Raw genomic sequence first — 16,427 nt, 5'->3', positions numbered from 1 at the left:
TCTCCAGTTATAAGTTGATAAATTGGTACAATAACAGAAACAGAAACATGTCATCAAACTATGTGAGAGCTTTTTGTCAAGAATGTTGAAGTTTTCTTCATTGTAACTAGTACATAACTTCTTTGAATTTTTTTTAAGATGGGATCTCACTGTGTTGCCCAGGCTGGAGTGCAGTGACATGATTATAGCTCACTGTAGCCTTGAACTCCTCCCACCTCAGTCTACAGATACATGCTACCATGCCAGGCTAATTAAAAGAAAAAAAAGCTGTGGAGATGGGATCTCACTTTGTCACCCAGGCTAGTCTCAAACTCCTGGCCTCAAGCAATCCTCCCGCCTTGGCCTCCCAAAGTGCTGGGATTATAAGCATGACCCAGCATGCCACCAGCCTGAACTTTTGAAAGAAGTGAATGTTTAGATTTGTTTCTGTTATATCTGAACCACTTTAGCATAATGTCTTCATTATCCTAGTTTTCTATGATTTCATTCTTTCTACCAGTTTTTATAGCATCATAGTTCTCTGAAACTTAATGTTTATGGATTTTTTTGTCCTTAGAAAGGAGACATCATAGACATTATCTGCAAAACACCAATGGGGATGTGGACGGGAATGTTGAACAATAAAGTGGGAAACTTCAAATTCATTTATGTGGATGTCATCTCAGAAGAGGAAGTAGCCCCCAAGAAAATAAAGGCAAACCGAAGGAGTAACAATGAAAAATCCAAGACTCTGCAGGAGTTCCTAGAGAGGATTCATCTTCAGGTGAGCAAATCTATGTCCTATTTGCTTTTGGCGGCATGTAAGTGGACAAATTGAAGGGAGTGGATCAGTATTTGTGTTGTTGCTTAAAAATACAAGACTTAGAAGCAAAGGAAAGCCTGTTTTCCTAGATCTCTTATTTCTCCTTTATGACATTTTTTTATGCAAGGACAAGTCTTGATCTAATATCCCTTGGACTATACCTTAATAGTATTTAGCAGTGACAATAGAGATGAACGTTGAGAAAATGCAATGAACAATGAAAAATATCTAGGAGAATAAAAGGCCCTAATAAAATGTCTAAATGAGAATGGTAAAGAGAATGTAAGAAATAAAGTAAGTCTAAAAAAGTGAAAGGAAAAATGAAAAGGGAAATGTATTTTCTACAAAGCAGAGGTCAAAATCAAGTTGAGAGAAGATAACTGAATGTAATTATTTTTTTAAAAATTTGAGGAAAACAGTGATCATCAAACCCCATAATGATTGTGTTAAGGAAACTGTGTTGTCTGTATTTATAACCCAATTATTATTTTCTTGTTATATTACCAAATATCTTTTGAAATATCTACCTTGTTAAATGGTGTGTACATACAATACATCTAGTATCAATCAATTTACAGTTTTGCAATCCATTTCTAAAATTAACTCAGAAGTACTTTGATAGTTTTCAAAATTCATCAAGACAATAATCAATTACACTTTTCTTAATTGTTTTTTTCTGAATTATCTAGTTATGTTCCTGTCTGTACACACAGTATCTAAGCCTTCCTATATTACTATTGGTGCACCTCAAATGAGATATTCCTATGAGAATGTATGGGTTAGCGCCTTGCCTCTGCATCTTGTTTGTTCTGTGACCTGTGAGAAAACCAAGGTCTAAGAGACTGAAATGGCTTCCCCAAGAACCCGCAGTTAAATGGTTATATGTCAGAACAGGAATTTGTGTTTCTTTATTCTAATTCAGTGCTAAGAATATACTTTTCTAAAGAAAGAATTGTCACTCTTCTTGCTTTTCATCCTTTTTTTTTTTTTTTGTTAAAAAGGGCTAGTCATAAGTTCTTCCTGATTACTTAAAACTTTTAGACTTCCTCTTATTCTATTTTAGTAATTAAAATAAGGATATTGAAATTAGATCAAGTAAAATGGGGGAGGAATCTGAGGAAGTTGAAAAAGCACTCAACTTCATTTAGTTTTTTATTTTGTTTGAGAGGATAGAAATTTCAAAATAACATACAGACTTTGAAATTAGAAACTTACGAATTTTAAACTAATATATATTGATTCAAATGATGAACAAAATACACATGCTGAGAAAACAATTCTTGCCCCAACTACAGTGCTTCTATGCTTAGTAAAAGTTTTCAATTAAATAGAAAGTCTAGAATTCCTTTAAAACCAAAATGCTACACCCACTTTTTTGTACAGAATTACATCTGTTTCACACTCATTTTTTAACCTACCCCAAGAACATTTTGAGAGCAGATGCTTTTGCAATCACGAAAACAAGAAGAGATGTAGATTCTGAAATATTACTGTAGCATGCTACTCTGCTAGAGGCATTTTATTGACAGACTTGAAGTAATGCTAGTTCTGCCAATTCTAGTTAGGAGAAGTGAAAAATTTCCAAATGGGATGCATGATCCAACTATTGAATTGATCCATGATTTGGAATTGTATAGCTTAAGGTAATTATTTCCTCTTTACATTTGGCCTTCCAAAAGGCAAGAATTATACAACACAATCATTGAAGAGCCCTGGAGTTCATATGTCAAAAACTAATACAAGTGAAGTTAAGCGAAAGTTGTATTGGCACCTTTGGTTCCTATATGCATCTCTATAATCTAAAGAGAACTACAAATAAAATATTTGAATCTAATTTGCATTATATTTTTTGTCCCACAGGAATATACCTCAACACTTTTGCTCAATGGTTATGAGACTCTAGAAGATTTAAAGGATATAAAAGAGAGTCACCTCATTGAATTAAATATTGAAAACCCAGATGACAGAAGAAGGTTACTATCAGCTGCTGAAAACTTCCTCGAAGAAGAAAGTAAGTGTGCACATCTACTCTTCTCCCCAGCTGATAATCACAGCTTAGTGTAAATAGTATAATCATGAGAAACAAAGCCCCCATTTTATTTACTGAGATCATGAAAGCATGCTTTCCCATAAAATAAGTGTTTCCATGTAAGTTTGAAAACAATAACTATGGTCAAATATATAATTAGGAAAAGGAACGTATTTCCTTATTGGACTCAAGAAATGAAAGGACTTTTCTGGGTACCTCATTTCCATTCTGCAAAGGTATTAATTTACATGCAAGTGGATGCCTGCATTCCCAAAGACTGAGGGAGAGACTAGTTTAGTAACAACATAAGCCATTAGTGAGAAATGTCACACATGGCTTCTGTAAAACAGCACAGAGCATGGCTTTAAGATAATGATCAAACCCCGTCTCTACTAAAAAATACAAAAAACTAGCCAGGCGAGGTGGCGGGCGCCTGTAGTCCCAGCTACTCGGGAGGCTGAGGCAGGAGAATGGCTTAAACCCTGGAGGCGGAGCTTGCAGTGAGCTGAGATCCTGCCACTGCACTCCAGCCCAGGCGACAGAGCGAGACTCCGTCTCAAAAAAAAAAGATAATGAGACTTCATGCCACACGGAAAATTCATTTCATCACCACATAGTCACATCTTGTACATGTTTATAGTACTCTTTCAAAATGTTATAATAGCTTGCAAAAATATTCCGCACTCACTTTTATTGTATGAGATGGTTCTCTGTATTTGTAAGTATTAACTGAAGATGAAATAATCATGGAGATTTGCAGAATACTATCTACACCAACCAGGCTTGTAAAGATAGAATAACTTTTATTTTTTATAATTATCCATCCAGATTGCCTTTCCTGCCAAATCTGGTCAGGTCCCCAAACACTGAGCTTAGGGTGTGCCAAACTCCGCAAGGAGTACTTTGTGAGCAACCAAATGGGGAAAGTCTAACTTTAAAGATAAAAAGGAACTTAGATTATCAAATCCAGCCTTCTCTATCAAAAAATACTACTACTAGAAATAATTATTAGTATTAATATTATTAGTTTTTGAGATGGTGTCTAAATCCGCTGTCCAGGTTGGAGTGCAGTGGCACGATCTCGGCTCATTACAACCTCTGCCTCCAGGGTTCAAGCGATTCTCATGCTTCAGCCTCCAAGTAGCTGAGATTATAGGCATGCCACCACACCCGGCTAATTTTTTGTATTTTTAGTGGAGATGGGGTTTCACCATATTGGCCAGCCTGGTCTCGAACTTTTGACCTCAAGTGATCCTCCCACCTCGGCCTCCCAAAGTGCTGGGATTACAAGCATGAGCCACCACAACCAGCAGTAAAATAATACTAGAAATTATTAACTACATTTTTTAAAACATGTGTGCTCTGAGCAAGACTCTGGGCCAGGGTCTTTCCTGATTATTCTCTTGAGTACTTACCCCAGTTCTTTGACTTAGATAGTACCGCCCTCATTTTTATGATGAGAAAATGAGACAGTAAGTAACTTGTCTAAAAACACTCCCTTAGTGAAGTGTAGAGTTGGGATTCCAACCCAGTGTATGTGCTGCTATGTTATACTTTCTAACACTACAAGTAACAGCCAAATGGAGAGTGAGGAGGGAGGAAAGTGTTATTTAGGGACCAGGCCTCCTGATTGTCCTTTTGTGGGCTATTCTATACTGTCTCTCATAAATCCCACAAAATTGAGGCAGAGCACATGTTTCCTATACACTGGCTTTTTATCTAGTGGAAAGTAGTTTACTTTTTAAGAAATTGTTTTTTACTTTATTCTTATCATCCTTTTCCAAGAGCTTTCACAGACATAACTAATTTGACATCAGCAGGACTGATTTCATCATCAGGCCTAGGTTATTACATGCTTTCTTTGAAGTGTGGGGCTGGGAGACTGAAAAGAGAGGGAGATGTGGTCACAGAGGCGGACAAAGTTCAAACTTCAGAAAGTAGCCAATTTAATCAATATTTCAAGTCAAGACAAAACTGATCAGTATAAACAGATATAGTAAGTTCTTTCAGGTAAAGGAGTCAGTTTCCTTCACATCTTGTCATTTCAAGACATGGATCCTCACTAAACAATGTTTGGCTTAGAAATAGAATCTATAGAGTTTTATTATGGACAACGTCCAGTGTCATCGCCAATATTCTCCAAAATGATTTGGCCATGAAGTACAGGGAGGAGAAGAGTATTTTTTGAACAGTTGTAAATAATTGCTTTTCTTCCATAATATCACACATCTAGGTATTTTACCCAATTTACAGATGAGGAATAAATTGGGAGATGAATTTCAAAGAAGTCAAACAGCTAGATGAGTGCAAAGATGGAGATTTAATCAAAGGGAGTCTACTATAAACTCCACCACATGTGCAAATTGGCCAATAGGAAAGCAATGAATATTTGAAAATTGAAGTTTTCTGCTACTTCACCAATTGTCTCAAGGGCTTTAGTTCAGTTTTCTATATCAGAAAGTGAAAGACGAGAGGCTACCATGGCTGCCTGTCAACAGGATTTGTGGAGAGAAGGGGCTGGGAACCTGGGCAAGCAGCACTTTCAGCAATGACCAGTGTCCCCAGGGACCCACAGAGGGAAGATGGGTTCAGTGCCAAAGGCTTGCATACCCTTAATTTTTTCATTCCACCTCACTCATCACCTGTCTCCTTTCTATGCTAACAAAAGAACAATTATTCATAGACGGTAAAATTATTTATAGAGCTGGTGTAATTAAAAAAAAAAGAAACACCTGACGCAAAATTCTTCCGTTGCAAGATGAGAAGATGAAAATCCAGTAGCTAAGTGGCTTTTTCAAGCTCACAAATCTATAATTCAGTCTCTTATATCTATTAGAAACATGTTCTGCCATATCCTGGTCTCTGAAAACAAAACATAGCATTAAATGGTTTTTGATATTTGATATATATTTGATATAGAAATGACATGTCCCAGAAATTATTCCCCTGCATAAAACTTTAGAAAATGATACTTGAAGGTCACTAGAAGTTGATTACTTAATGACAGCCCGTAAGGTACAAACATACACACAGCCAAATTCTGGGAGATGAAAAATGGAAAAAAAAATACAGATTCAACCAGTGCTTCTTGTCAACACACTACCCTGAGATTTTTTCTTATTTTAATCTTATGGTTTAGAGTAGTATTAGAATATACATGTCAAAAAGATGCATATTGCATGTTAGGCTATTCTGACTGAAAGCTATTTATCTTATATGAAACTGCTCTGCTCAAGAAATAAAGAATGACTTCCATTTGTTGAGAAGATGGTGAGTTCTGATGATTTGGCACCATGCTGGCTGCATGCTTATTTTTATCTATTTTCTACTCTGTGAATCATATCTCCTACAACCATGCTAAAGATTAAACGCACAACCTTCCTGTACCTTGAATGATAAAGACCTTGAGTATATGGTTATATAAAACTGAGACAGTTAAAAACAAATGCATGTCACGTTAAAGGTTAAAAGTAGTTTGCTTTTTTTTTTTTTTTTAAGAGTAGAGCATGTAAATTTTCTAAGATATTATGGATGCATTTTATTTTGATCATTGAATGATGTCAGTTTGAGGAATCGCAATAAATTCCTAGTTTGCTGTTTCATTGTTTGTTAGATTGAGAACATAAAAGGATCTGCTTTGCTAATCATTTAATATAAAAGTTGAGCAAAATGGCCACATATCATGAGGATAAGAGCTAAAATTTTGAGATAATGTAGAAAAGACGACAAGTCCTATGTGAGACTTGAATATATCTAGAGAGACCAAGAGGATGGGGTACAAAACATGGGGAAAAAAACAGACTTCTAAGATTTAAAGCAAGCATTTTTCCTTTTCTCTTCTTAGCCCAAGATAGACAGCATTGTACCCACTTTGACCTTGAAAATGTAAACTGGATTATACTTTTTTTTTTTTTTGTATTATACTTTAAGTTCTGGGATACATGTGCAGAACGTGGAGGTTTGTTACACAGGTATACACATGCCATGATGGTTTGCTGCACCCATCAACCCTTCATCTACATTAGGTATTTCTCCTAATGCTATCCTTCTCCTAGCCCCCCAGCCCCTGACAAGCCATGGTGTGTGATGTTCCCCTCCTTGTGTCCATATGTTCTCATTGTTCAACTCCCACTTATGAGTGAGAACATGTGATGTCTGGTTTTCTGTTCCTGTGTTAGTTTACTGAGAATGATGGTTTCCAGCTTCATCCATGTCCCTGCAAAGGACATGAATTCTTCCTTTTTAATGGCTGCATAGTATTCCATGGTGTATATGTGCCAGATTTTCTTTATTCAGTCTGTCATTCATGGGCATTTGGGTTGGTACCAAATATTTGCTATTGTGAACAGTGCTGCAATAAACATACGTGTGCATGTGTCTTTATAGTAGAACAATTTATAATCCTTTGGGTATATACCCAGTCATGGAATTGCTGGATCAAATGGTATTTCTGGTGCTAGATCCCTGAGGAATCGCCACACTGTCTTCCACAATGGTTGAAGTAATTTACACTCCCACTAAGAGTGTAAAAGCGTTCCTACTTCTCCACATCCTCTCCAGCATTTGTTGTTTCCTGACTTTTTAATGATCACCATACTAACCGGTGAGATGGTATCTAGGTCACTGTTTGGCAGGAAGTAAAGATGCTTCTCCAACAAGCTGATGAAAGGGCTGGCATGTGGTGTTAGCACTGATCACAGGATTACCTCTGGAGGAGGGTAACCACCCTGGGGTTCTGCAGTCCCAGCAAGACCAGCATAGATATTTGCAACTTGCTCCTGTGTTGCATTAGAACTGAGAGGAATTAGGTCATCCGTTCCCTCAACTGGGAATCTAGATAAGGTTATAAGGAGAAGAAAAACTGGGGTAAGATGCAGCTCTTGAAGGGACAAGAGAGCAGGATCTGTTTATTTTGTGCATATTTGAGTTTTTCTATTTGTCTTCTGAATTTAAAAATGTTTCATTTACTTTGGGAGTACATATTCTCAAATAAAAAAAAGAACAGAGAACGTGTGAGAGAGAGTGTGTGTGTGTGTGTGTATGTGTGTTGTTGTTGTTGTTCCATAAACACAATCTTCAAGGCCCCTTTGCCTTACTCTGAAGTGCCTCTTTAGAATAATAAGATGGCTTACTGTTGTTTATAGTAAACATCTTCTCTTTATTCTGCACTTGTTCCTCATTTTTCACATTTAGAAGCACTTCGATGTGTCTTAAAATTGTGTCTATGAGAATGTGTACTATTGTCCTTGGGGAAAATGGGAGATGGAAATACCTTGTTTGCTCTAGATTACAGGGATAATTAAATTTAAAATTGAAAAAAAAAGTAACAGAATAAGCAAACTTTACAGAATCTATATAAAATGCATTTGAGGTACCTGCAAACTCTGGTTGCAGTGCCAAATGAGGAGGAAAGGGAAAGGGTGGGTTGTGTGCCAGAACTTTGATACCAGCTGTGGTCACAGCAGCCCCTCATTGCTCAAGCATCCCCAGTTGTGCCTTCCTGCCTGCCTGCCTGCCTGCCCAAATCGATGCAGGGCAAATGGCGGGCCACAGCCAGGAGCCTGGAACACGAGCTGTCAGCAGGGGAGATTTGTAGTCATGCCAAGCAGCAGTCCAGCAGTTGGCCTAACAGAGTGCCAGCATAGCCTGGTGCCCTAGCCCCTGACATGTGTACCTGGCGTTTCCAACCCACTTGCCATATGATTTGCATCTAAATTCAATAAATATACAGCTTTGAAGAAAAGTTATGCTACCTGTCCACAGAAAGTAGAGAAAGCATGCAGGCATTTTACTTGCATGTATTTAATATCTATAGTCATAGTTGTTCGCCCTCATGCAATTTAATTTCTTCAGATTTCTTTTTAATTTTACTTCTAAACTTTCATTTATGATGGATGCCGTATTCTATATCACAAAAAAACTACAAAATAAAGCATAAGGATTCTCACTTTTCTACCAGAAAATTTCCAATGAAAAGTGTTCACAGATTTTTCACTTTAGTCACATAAGGACCTCTCTAATGCCCGCACATATAGAGCACTCCTCTCTAATGCCCGTATGTATAGAGCACTCCTATACCTGTGTTATATTGCATTGTGATTGTATACTACACATAGCATTGTAATGATTACCCTGGCCAAACAAGATCCAATCTTCTATTACCATGTGCTTTCCCCAAGCCCCTAGTCCTGTGATTTGCATTAGTGGATAGTTAACAAATGCATGTAAAATGGGTAAATGATGAATGAGGAGGTCAAAAGATCCCCAAATAGTAAGTCAGTCTTCTATTATTATAAAGATAAAGTTGCCTGCAATCCCACCTCACACATACAAGTATTTGTAATAAGCAGATCGGTATTCGGGTACGTTATCAAGATTTAGTTTATGAATATGCTAAGCATGCATGTGTGCATTCATGTGTGCAAGAGTGTAAATAAGTACATTTTCGAAAGGTGATAATGTAAAACACAATCAAAGTTTAAAATATGCACACTTTTGTATCCAGAAATTCCAGTTCTAAGTATTGGTTCTACTAAATTCAAGATACAACCGCATAAAAATACTAGCTAAAAATCTAGTAGTTTTGGGTAAAAACTAAAAGCAATAGGGACTTCCATCAATAATTAACCTGTTGAATAAATTAAGATATACCCAAACAATAAAGTAGTTTTGAAGGTGTTATGTTAGGAAAATGATATAGCATGCTGTTTACTGATTAAAGTTTTTCAAAAACATGTTAAATGTGAAAGCAAATTGTAGACCAATAATATGTAGAGTAATCCTATTTTTGTCAAAAGTAATAATTTTAGACATAATGAAATTAGATTAGTTTTTTACCATATCTATATAGGGAAGGCAAAATTTTATCTCTACCCTCTTAGGCTTTTTACAACAGCTGAAAATTAAATTGACATAAGACAGACCAACAGGAGAAACATCACACAAATTTATTTAACACAAATTTCATGTGGCAAGGGAGCTGTCATAGGAAATGAAGACCCAAAGATGTAGTTAGAGTTGAACACTTGTATACTGAAGTAGAAAAAGAGTAACAAGTTGTGAAAATGTGACAAGTTACAGAAGCTTGAAATAGGCTAGCTAATTGGGTGGAGTGGTAGAAAGATAAGGGCTTGTCTAACATTGCTTGTTTGTACAGATTTCCCTCCGCCTCAACTTCCTGTCCCCGAGGATAGGAACGATACTTTCCTTCTGGTAGAGGGAAAGTGGCTTTCACATGGAAATGTCATCTGCCTTTAAGTAGCAGAAGGAAAGTCAGACTGGGCATGGTGGCTCATGCCTGTAATCCCAAAACTCTGGGAGGCTGAGGCAGAAGGATTGCTTGAGCCCAAGAGTTCAAGACCAGCCTGGGCAACCTAGCCAGACCCTATTTCTCTCTCTCTTAAAAAAAAAAAAAAAAAAAAAAAAAAGGAAAGTCAGAGTGATATTCTTGCACCTGCTTTCTTCAAGTGTCTTCAACTCAAAATAGTCAATATGCCAGAGCAGCATATTTTGGGGTAATGTGTTCTTAACTCCTTCATCAAGTAAATGGGTTTAATTAACCTGTAAGAAATACGAACTTGACCTTCCAAGGCCCCTAATTAAATAATGTGTGACAGTTATAAACATTATTTGGTCATTACCAAAATAGTCAGTACAATATGACAACTTTAACTGAGGAGGATAAATATTTCCTGGGACCAAAGGCCTCCATAGGGTGTGTGGTTGGGGAGAGGGGCAGTCTAATGAGACTGCCCAGGTAGGTGCTGAGTTACCATGATCTTGAGTGAGTATGCCTCTGCCCCTGCTGAAGTACCTAGCACAGTGGAAGTGGAGATTGCCCTGGCTGAGAGCAAAAAGATCTATTTCCAGGTACACATCTCGTTAGAAGCTAGGCTCCAAAAACAGGCAAGAGCAGGGGAAGTCATTTCAACTCCATATCCTCTCATGGCCTCAGGGGAACAGAAGCAACGGGTTATTTTCCGATGAATGGAATCCTATTTTTCATTTATTGTTGTGTTTCCAAAAGGTGAGTTAGTATTCAAGTGAAATGAACACCAGATAGTCACTGTTACTAGGAGAATTAAAGTGTTCAGGTAACTTAAGAATGTGCTTTAGATGAAATAAAAAATAGTGGAGAGAAATGCCATGTTGTCCACTAAATTTTCCTCCATGGATAATGCTGCCTCTGGACAAATAAATATAGCCATAGTTACCTGAACAGTAGCTGGGTTTTCATTTGAGTGACTCCAGTGAGGTTAAAACATGAGGTTGAGGTTTTGAGTCATCCTGAGATGTGTGTTCCTGGGTTTTCCCTCTTTGGAGATGGCCCCAGGATAGAGAAAAACAGGATGATGATTGATGGAGCTTAGAGGTATTCTCATTTAAATTTTAACAAAATTCCTGTTTTGCTTTTCTTTAGTTCTAATTTTCTTTAATTCATCTAAATATCATAGTGTTTATTAAAAAATTATTTATTGAGAAATTCCTTTAGCCAGGAATTTTCCTATGCCTTCAAGTTTGCATAATTTTATAGTACTTGGCCCAAAGAAAGAGAGGCTTCAAAGCTAAGGCAAGCAAAATGGTAAAGACAAAGTCGGTATGATTTGGGCAAAGAAATCTGGGAAAGTCAAGCAAAATTAGTTTTCCTAAAAGTTGAATCTTTAACTTTTTAAAATGTAAAGGTGGGGCAGATTTCTCTTCTTTATTAATTTTTTCCCAGAATAAGGATCCAGTTTTATTTCCTTAAAACTATCTTCACTTTTAGTATAATTGAGACTGCCTTTCTTAATTAATTAAATGTCACAACTCCAATATAATTATTTTGTGAATTATATTAGCTGTCTTCTGTTTTCATCACCATGCCACCCTTTTTTTTTCAACATTGATGCCTATCTTAAAATGTTTTTTCATGGGCTTTATACAATTCTGTAACAATTTTGGTAGGAAATAAATTATTTTAATATGCAAATTAGCTCTTCATGATAAAATATTCCTAGATAATTTTTTAATATTATCATTTTATTTTTATTACATAGAGTACAGAATTATACAGCTTTCTGGAGTTCCTATTATGCCTGCTGTCAACCGGCAGCAATAAGAAAGACCCTTTTTCAAATTATTTAATAATTCTTCAGTGTATTCTAATTTAGATATGTACGGCCTTTAAGATATTTACAAATCATTTGGGGGCTTTATTAAAAAATTATACCATTTTAATTCTTTCATTAAAAAGCAATGTGGATGACCTTAGAAATAGAGGGGAAATTAACAAATTTGAACATGTTTGTTTGTAAATTGTATGCATATGTATGTTTTTATATAATTTTAATAATAGAATGCATGAATTATGTATACTTTTTTAAACCTAACGTATTATCCGAAACGTTTTAGTATAAAAGATGCCCTGAAACATCTTATGGGAAGTCCGTAATTTTGTAGGCAAACCTGTTTCTTATTCCAATGTGTTACTTGCCTGGTTAGCCCAGATGATTGAACCATGGGACAAAACTGATGAAGGTTATGGTTTCAATTTCTGGGTAGACCAGTTAGCTTTACTCTGTTTCATGGCCACATGAAGGGACTAAATGACTTAGAAAAAATGTGGATGCATTAGTATGAACTCATCTCCTCTGCAGGAAAGAAACACCCATAGCACAAGACCTAGGTTTGCGCCAATCCCTGTCATTAGTGTCAGGATGAAAAGAAACAAGAAGAGGAAAATCTCGATCCTCCAAATACAAAAGTGAATGCAATATAGCTTTCATCTCCATAATATAACATAATGACCTGCCTTTTTATAGTTACAATTGAGGGGTTCCAGCTGATCACCTGCCTGAAATTATTGCAAGCCTGGTGGGAAGCATCTGAGGAGGCACAGTCATGTTTTCACTTCACTAGGAAATCATTTAGCAAATTACTGCTGTTCTGTAAATTACTGTGCTGCATAACTTTCATACTGAGAAACTATTTTCTTTTTCCATAAAAATTGCGGATGAAAGGTTTCTACAATAAATGACCTGTGCTTAAAACAAAACTATTCCTAGAATTTAGAGAATGTGATATAGCATTTCTCATGTGGAAATAAAAACAAACACATTCTTATTACTAATATACACAATGACATATTCTCTGGTAAAGACAGTTTTTAATTTATTTACTTTGTTCCCCATTGAGGTGAATGCACAGAGGCTTCTGGGGGTGAAATAACAAGCTAAATACTTTTTTTTTTTTTTAAAGGCGAAGAACTAATTTTGGAAATTATAGTTCTTAAAGACTCTGTTTCATATCCTGAAGAGAGTCCCACAATTGGTAATCAGCCTAAATAGAACAGAGTATTGGAACAAACAGTTTTCATTATGCCAAATCTTGTTTAGGATATCAATGTGAAGGAAAGTAGATCAGTTCTTTTAATTTTGCACTGAGGTAATATTGGCCCAAATATAATCTGGGGAAATGTGGCCTTATCCCCACAATCATTATGACTAAGAGGTTCACACTCCAAATAGGATGATCACTGCTGATGTGGCAGAATGCATACAAAAAGACTCATTCCTCTGGCCTTTTCTAGAAACACTTGGATAATGGAACACAGAGCTGGCTCATTTCATTTCAGTGGCAATAAGATAGAAAAGCAGAGGCAGGATAGAAAGCAATTCTTCAGAGAATGAGATCCCATTTTAGTGCTGCCTTTTCATAAAAAAAAAAGGGGGGGGCTTAGAAAGAAGAATGAATGACTGATACTCAGAAAGACTAGTGAATAATAAGTAAACCCTCCTAAACTTAAAGATTGTTATGAATAATGAACACAAAATGCTTCCATGGTAGCTAAAATTTAAAAATAACAATCACGATAGGTGCATATTAAAATTGTCATCTTATACCTAGAACTAGTTATAATATCACTAGACAAATACCTGATATTTGAATCTATAGTTAAATGAAGTTGTGGGGCAAATGTGAAGATTCAGAAGAATGGCATGAATATGGTTTCACTGTTGCAAATACAAGCCCTAAGGAAAGGTTAAAAGAACTGTTATGACTCATTCTGAAGATGAGTAGACTAAGAAGCAATTTTTATGATTTTCTTCCAGCCTTTCTCAACCAGTCTTCTTCGTCGAAACTACAGAACTTAGAACATATTTTAAGTAACACTTTTCAATTTCTCCCATGGATGGTGCATAACTAGTACCATTCTATAAGTATTAAAGAGAAGTTAATTCATTATTACAAGGGTAACTTACAGCACAATTCTCATTTGTAATGGAAGTTGATGGCAATCAGACACACAGTGGATCGCAAACTAATGTTAGCAAAACATATGGAAACTAGAAAACGCATTTTAAAGCAAGATATATATATATTTATATATATTTATATATATATATATTTATATATATTTATATATATATATTTATATATATATTTATATACTCTCTTTATTTCTCTTTTTCTATCTTTTCTCTCTTCTCTTTCTCTCTCTCTTTCCTCTCTCTCTCTTCTCTCTCTCTCTTTTCTCTCTCTCTTTTCTCTCTCTCTCCTCGTCCGCTCCCGCGTAGCTTTCCTCGCTCTCTTTTCGCATTATCTCGCCTATTGCCGCCCCTATCCCTTTTCCTTCTTTGAAGGATTTGAGGTTTGGATTTTACTTTATTCTCACTGGAATGGGATGAAGTGCAAAGCCTCTGTAGGCAGAGTTCTTTTCCCAACCTTAAATGTGTGCTTGGCTCTTTCAACAAGGAGCTATTCAAATACCTACTGTGGTGAAGCCCCAGTGTTAGAAGGGGAAAGAGGAAGATATGGTACTGCAGCTAAGAGGCAGTCCCTGAGACCTATTTCTTCTCTAAGGAGCTCAGCGTCACGTGGACAGAGAGAAAGTTGACGCTAAAGGAATGAGAGAGTAACATTTGAACTTCAGGCTGCTTAGGGGTTCTTCCAAAATATATTTTGTTACATCTTTAATATTCTTTTTTCTAAAAGATAATGCCTGTTGAATATAGAACACTGCTTTAAGAATGCAGAATTATCAATCTGAAAATAAATGATTATTATTCAGGACTACAGACAAAGCTATGGAAGACTAAATATTCATAAGGTAGATTCAGTGGAAATTTTGGTGTTTTACTTTCTAAAAGCAACCTGGTTTCTTATATCTATTTTGTGATACATGCAAACATGGGAAAATTCTGGATATTTAAAGTTTTATTAGGTAACTTCCAAATAATTGAAGTCCTACTGTACATTCTTACTCATAGTGATAATTTATTAATTAATCCAGATTATCATGAATCTAAAATTGTTCACAAAGATCACTATTGACTTGGATTGTGCATTTAAACTATAAGTGCCTTTTTGTAATGATACTTTAAGGAGTATTTGGACAAGGCATCAGTCACACTGTGGATACAATCTGCTTTCTCTGGCAGCTTATTATTAATGTAAAATGAGAGTCCATATTGATCTTTGCTTATGCAGGAAATGCACATGAATTCCATGAAACTGCAAGTGAAGAGTGAAGGGCAAATTTTGGCTTCTAAAAACAGTAGCTTGAACATTTGAGTGCAAATCTCTCTTTTGAAATAAACAAAGATACCTTTTACTTGCAGAACTTTCCGTTGTAATGAAGTCAAGGCTAGAACAGTTAAAATAGGATAATACTTGAAAGTGAATGAGTACATAAATAAGATTTTGTGTTGCTTTACCTAACTCCTGCTCTCTTTTCCATTTACAGTTATTCAAGAGCAAGAAAATGAACCTATGCCTCTATCCTTGAGCTCAGACATCTCCTTAAATAAGTCACAGTTAGATGACTGCCCAAGGGACTCTGGTTGTTATATCTCATCAGGAAATTCAGATAATGGCAAAGAGGATCTGGAGTCTGAAAATTTGTCTGACATGGTACATAAGATTACTATCGCAGAGCCAAGTGACTGAACACACACTCTCAACTATATATCTACAGATGCATCCGTTTTAACTCTTCTTGAGTTAAAACATCAAATAGGAGAGGAAGATAAATATTTGTAAATAAAACCTAGGTTTAAATGTTTTAATCTGAATAATTGTACATAAAATTTTGTATCTCTAACATTCCAAATTATTGTCAATAAAATATATATTTATTATTTTAAATACTATGTGTTAACATTTCACTTGCCTGTATTAGAAAGGCATAATGTAAGACTTTGGTATGTGTGACATATGCTTCATTTGACTTCTTTTACAAGTACAATATCTGCAAAAAACAAAGTAACCTTTTTTCCTACCTGCCAGTTTTGCATTTGTATATGTTATTGAACAAATAGTATTAGAGGATTCACTGTTGAAACAAGTTGTCCAAGCAATGCCATATTCATTTTTACACTTATTGGGAAACTGTGAGTTAATATTGGACACATTGTATCCTGATCCACAGTGGAGTTTCAGTAATTATATTTTGTTGACTTTATTTTGTTTTCTAGTAAAAGTATAGATAATGTGTTGTCACTTCTGATTTAGTGAAATCAATTGTAATAATTTTACAGATATTTTGTCTTTAAGTGTAAATATTTTAAAATTCGACATAACCTAATGTTAATAATAAAAAGAACTATTTGCATATTG

General features: G+C 35.7%; 1 protein-coding gene across 1 annotated transcript; it reads left to right on the top strand.

The window, feature by feature from the left end:
* The first annotated feature begins 537 nt into the window (after positions 1-537).
* LOC115896189 (SAM domain-containing protein SAMSN-1-like) lies at positions 538-16,035 on the top strand. Its single transcript, XM_030926579.1, has 3 exons — positions 538-763; positions 2,663-2,813; positions 15,556-16,035. The coding sequence occupies exons 1-3, from the start codon at positions 593-595 to the stop codon at positions 15,756-15,758; spliced, it is 525 nt and encodes a 174-aa protein (XP_030782439.1). The 5' UTR covers positions 538-592; the 3' UTR covers positions 15,759-16,035.
* Positions 16,036-16,427: the final 392 nt, after the last annotated feature.

This window comes from Rhinopithecus roxellana, unplaced genomic scaffold, assembly GCF_007565055.1.
Source record: "Rhinopithecus roxellana isolate Shanxi Qingling unplaced genomic scaffold, ASM756505v1 contig5820, whole genome shotgun sequence".
NCBI classification, from domain to species: domain Eukaryota; kingdom Metazoa; phylum Chordata; class Mammalia; order Primates; family Cercopithecidae; genus Rhinopithecus; species Rhinopithecus roxellana.
Note: the sequence above shows the minus strand (reverse complement) of the source record. Positions and strands in the feature narration are given on the sequence as shown.

Coding starts and splice junctions, on each gene's coding strand:
- LOC115896189 (XM_030926579.1), top strand. CDS start 593: ATGGGGATGTGGACGGGAATGTTGAACAATAAAGTGGGAAACTTCAAA. Junction 764..2,662: donor TAGAGAGGATTCATCTTCAG/GTGAGCAAATCT, acceptor TTTGTCCCACAG/GAATATACCTCAACACTTTT. Junction 2,814..15,555: donor AAACTTCCTCGAAGAAGAAA/GTAAGTGTGCAC, acceptor TTCCATTTACAG/TTATTCAAGAGCAAGAAAAT.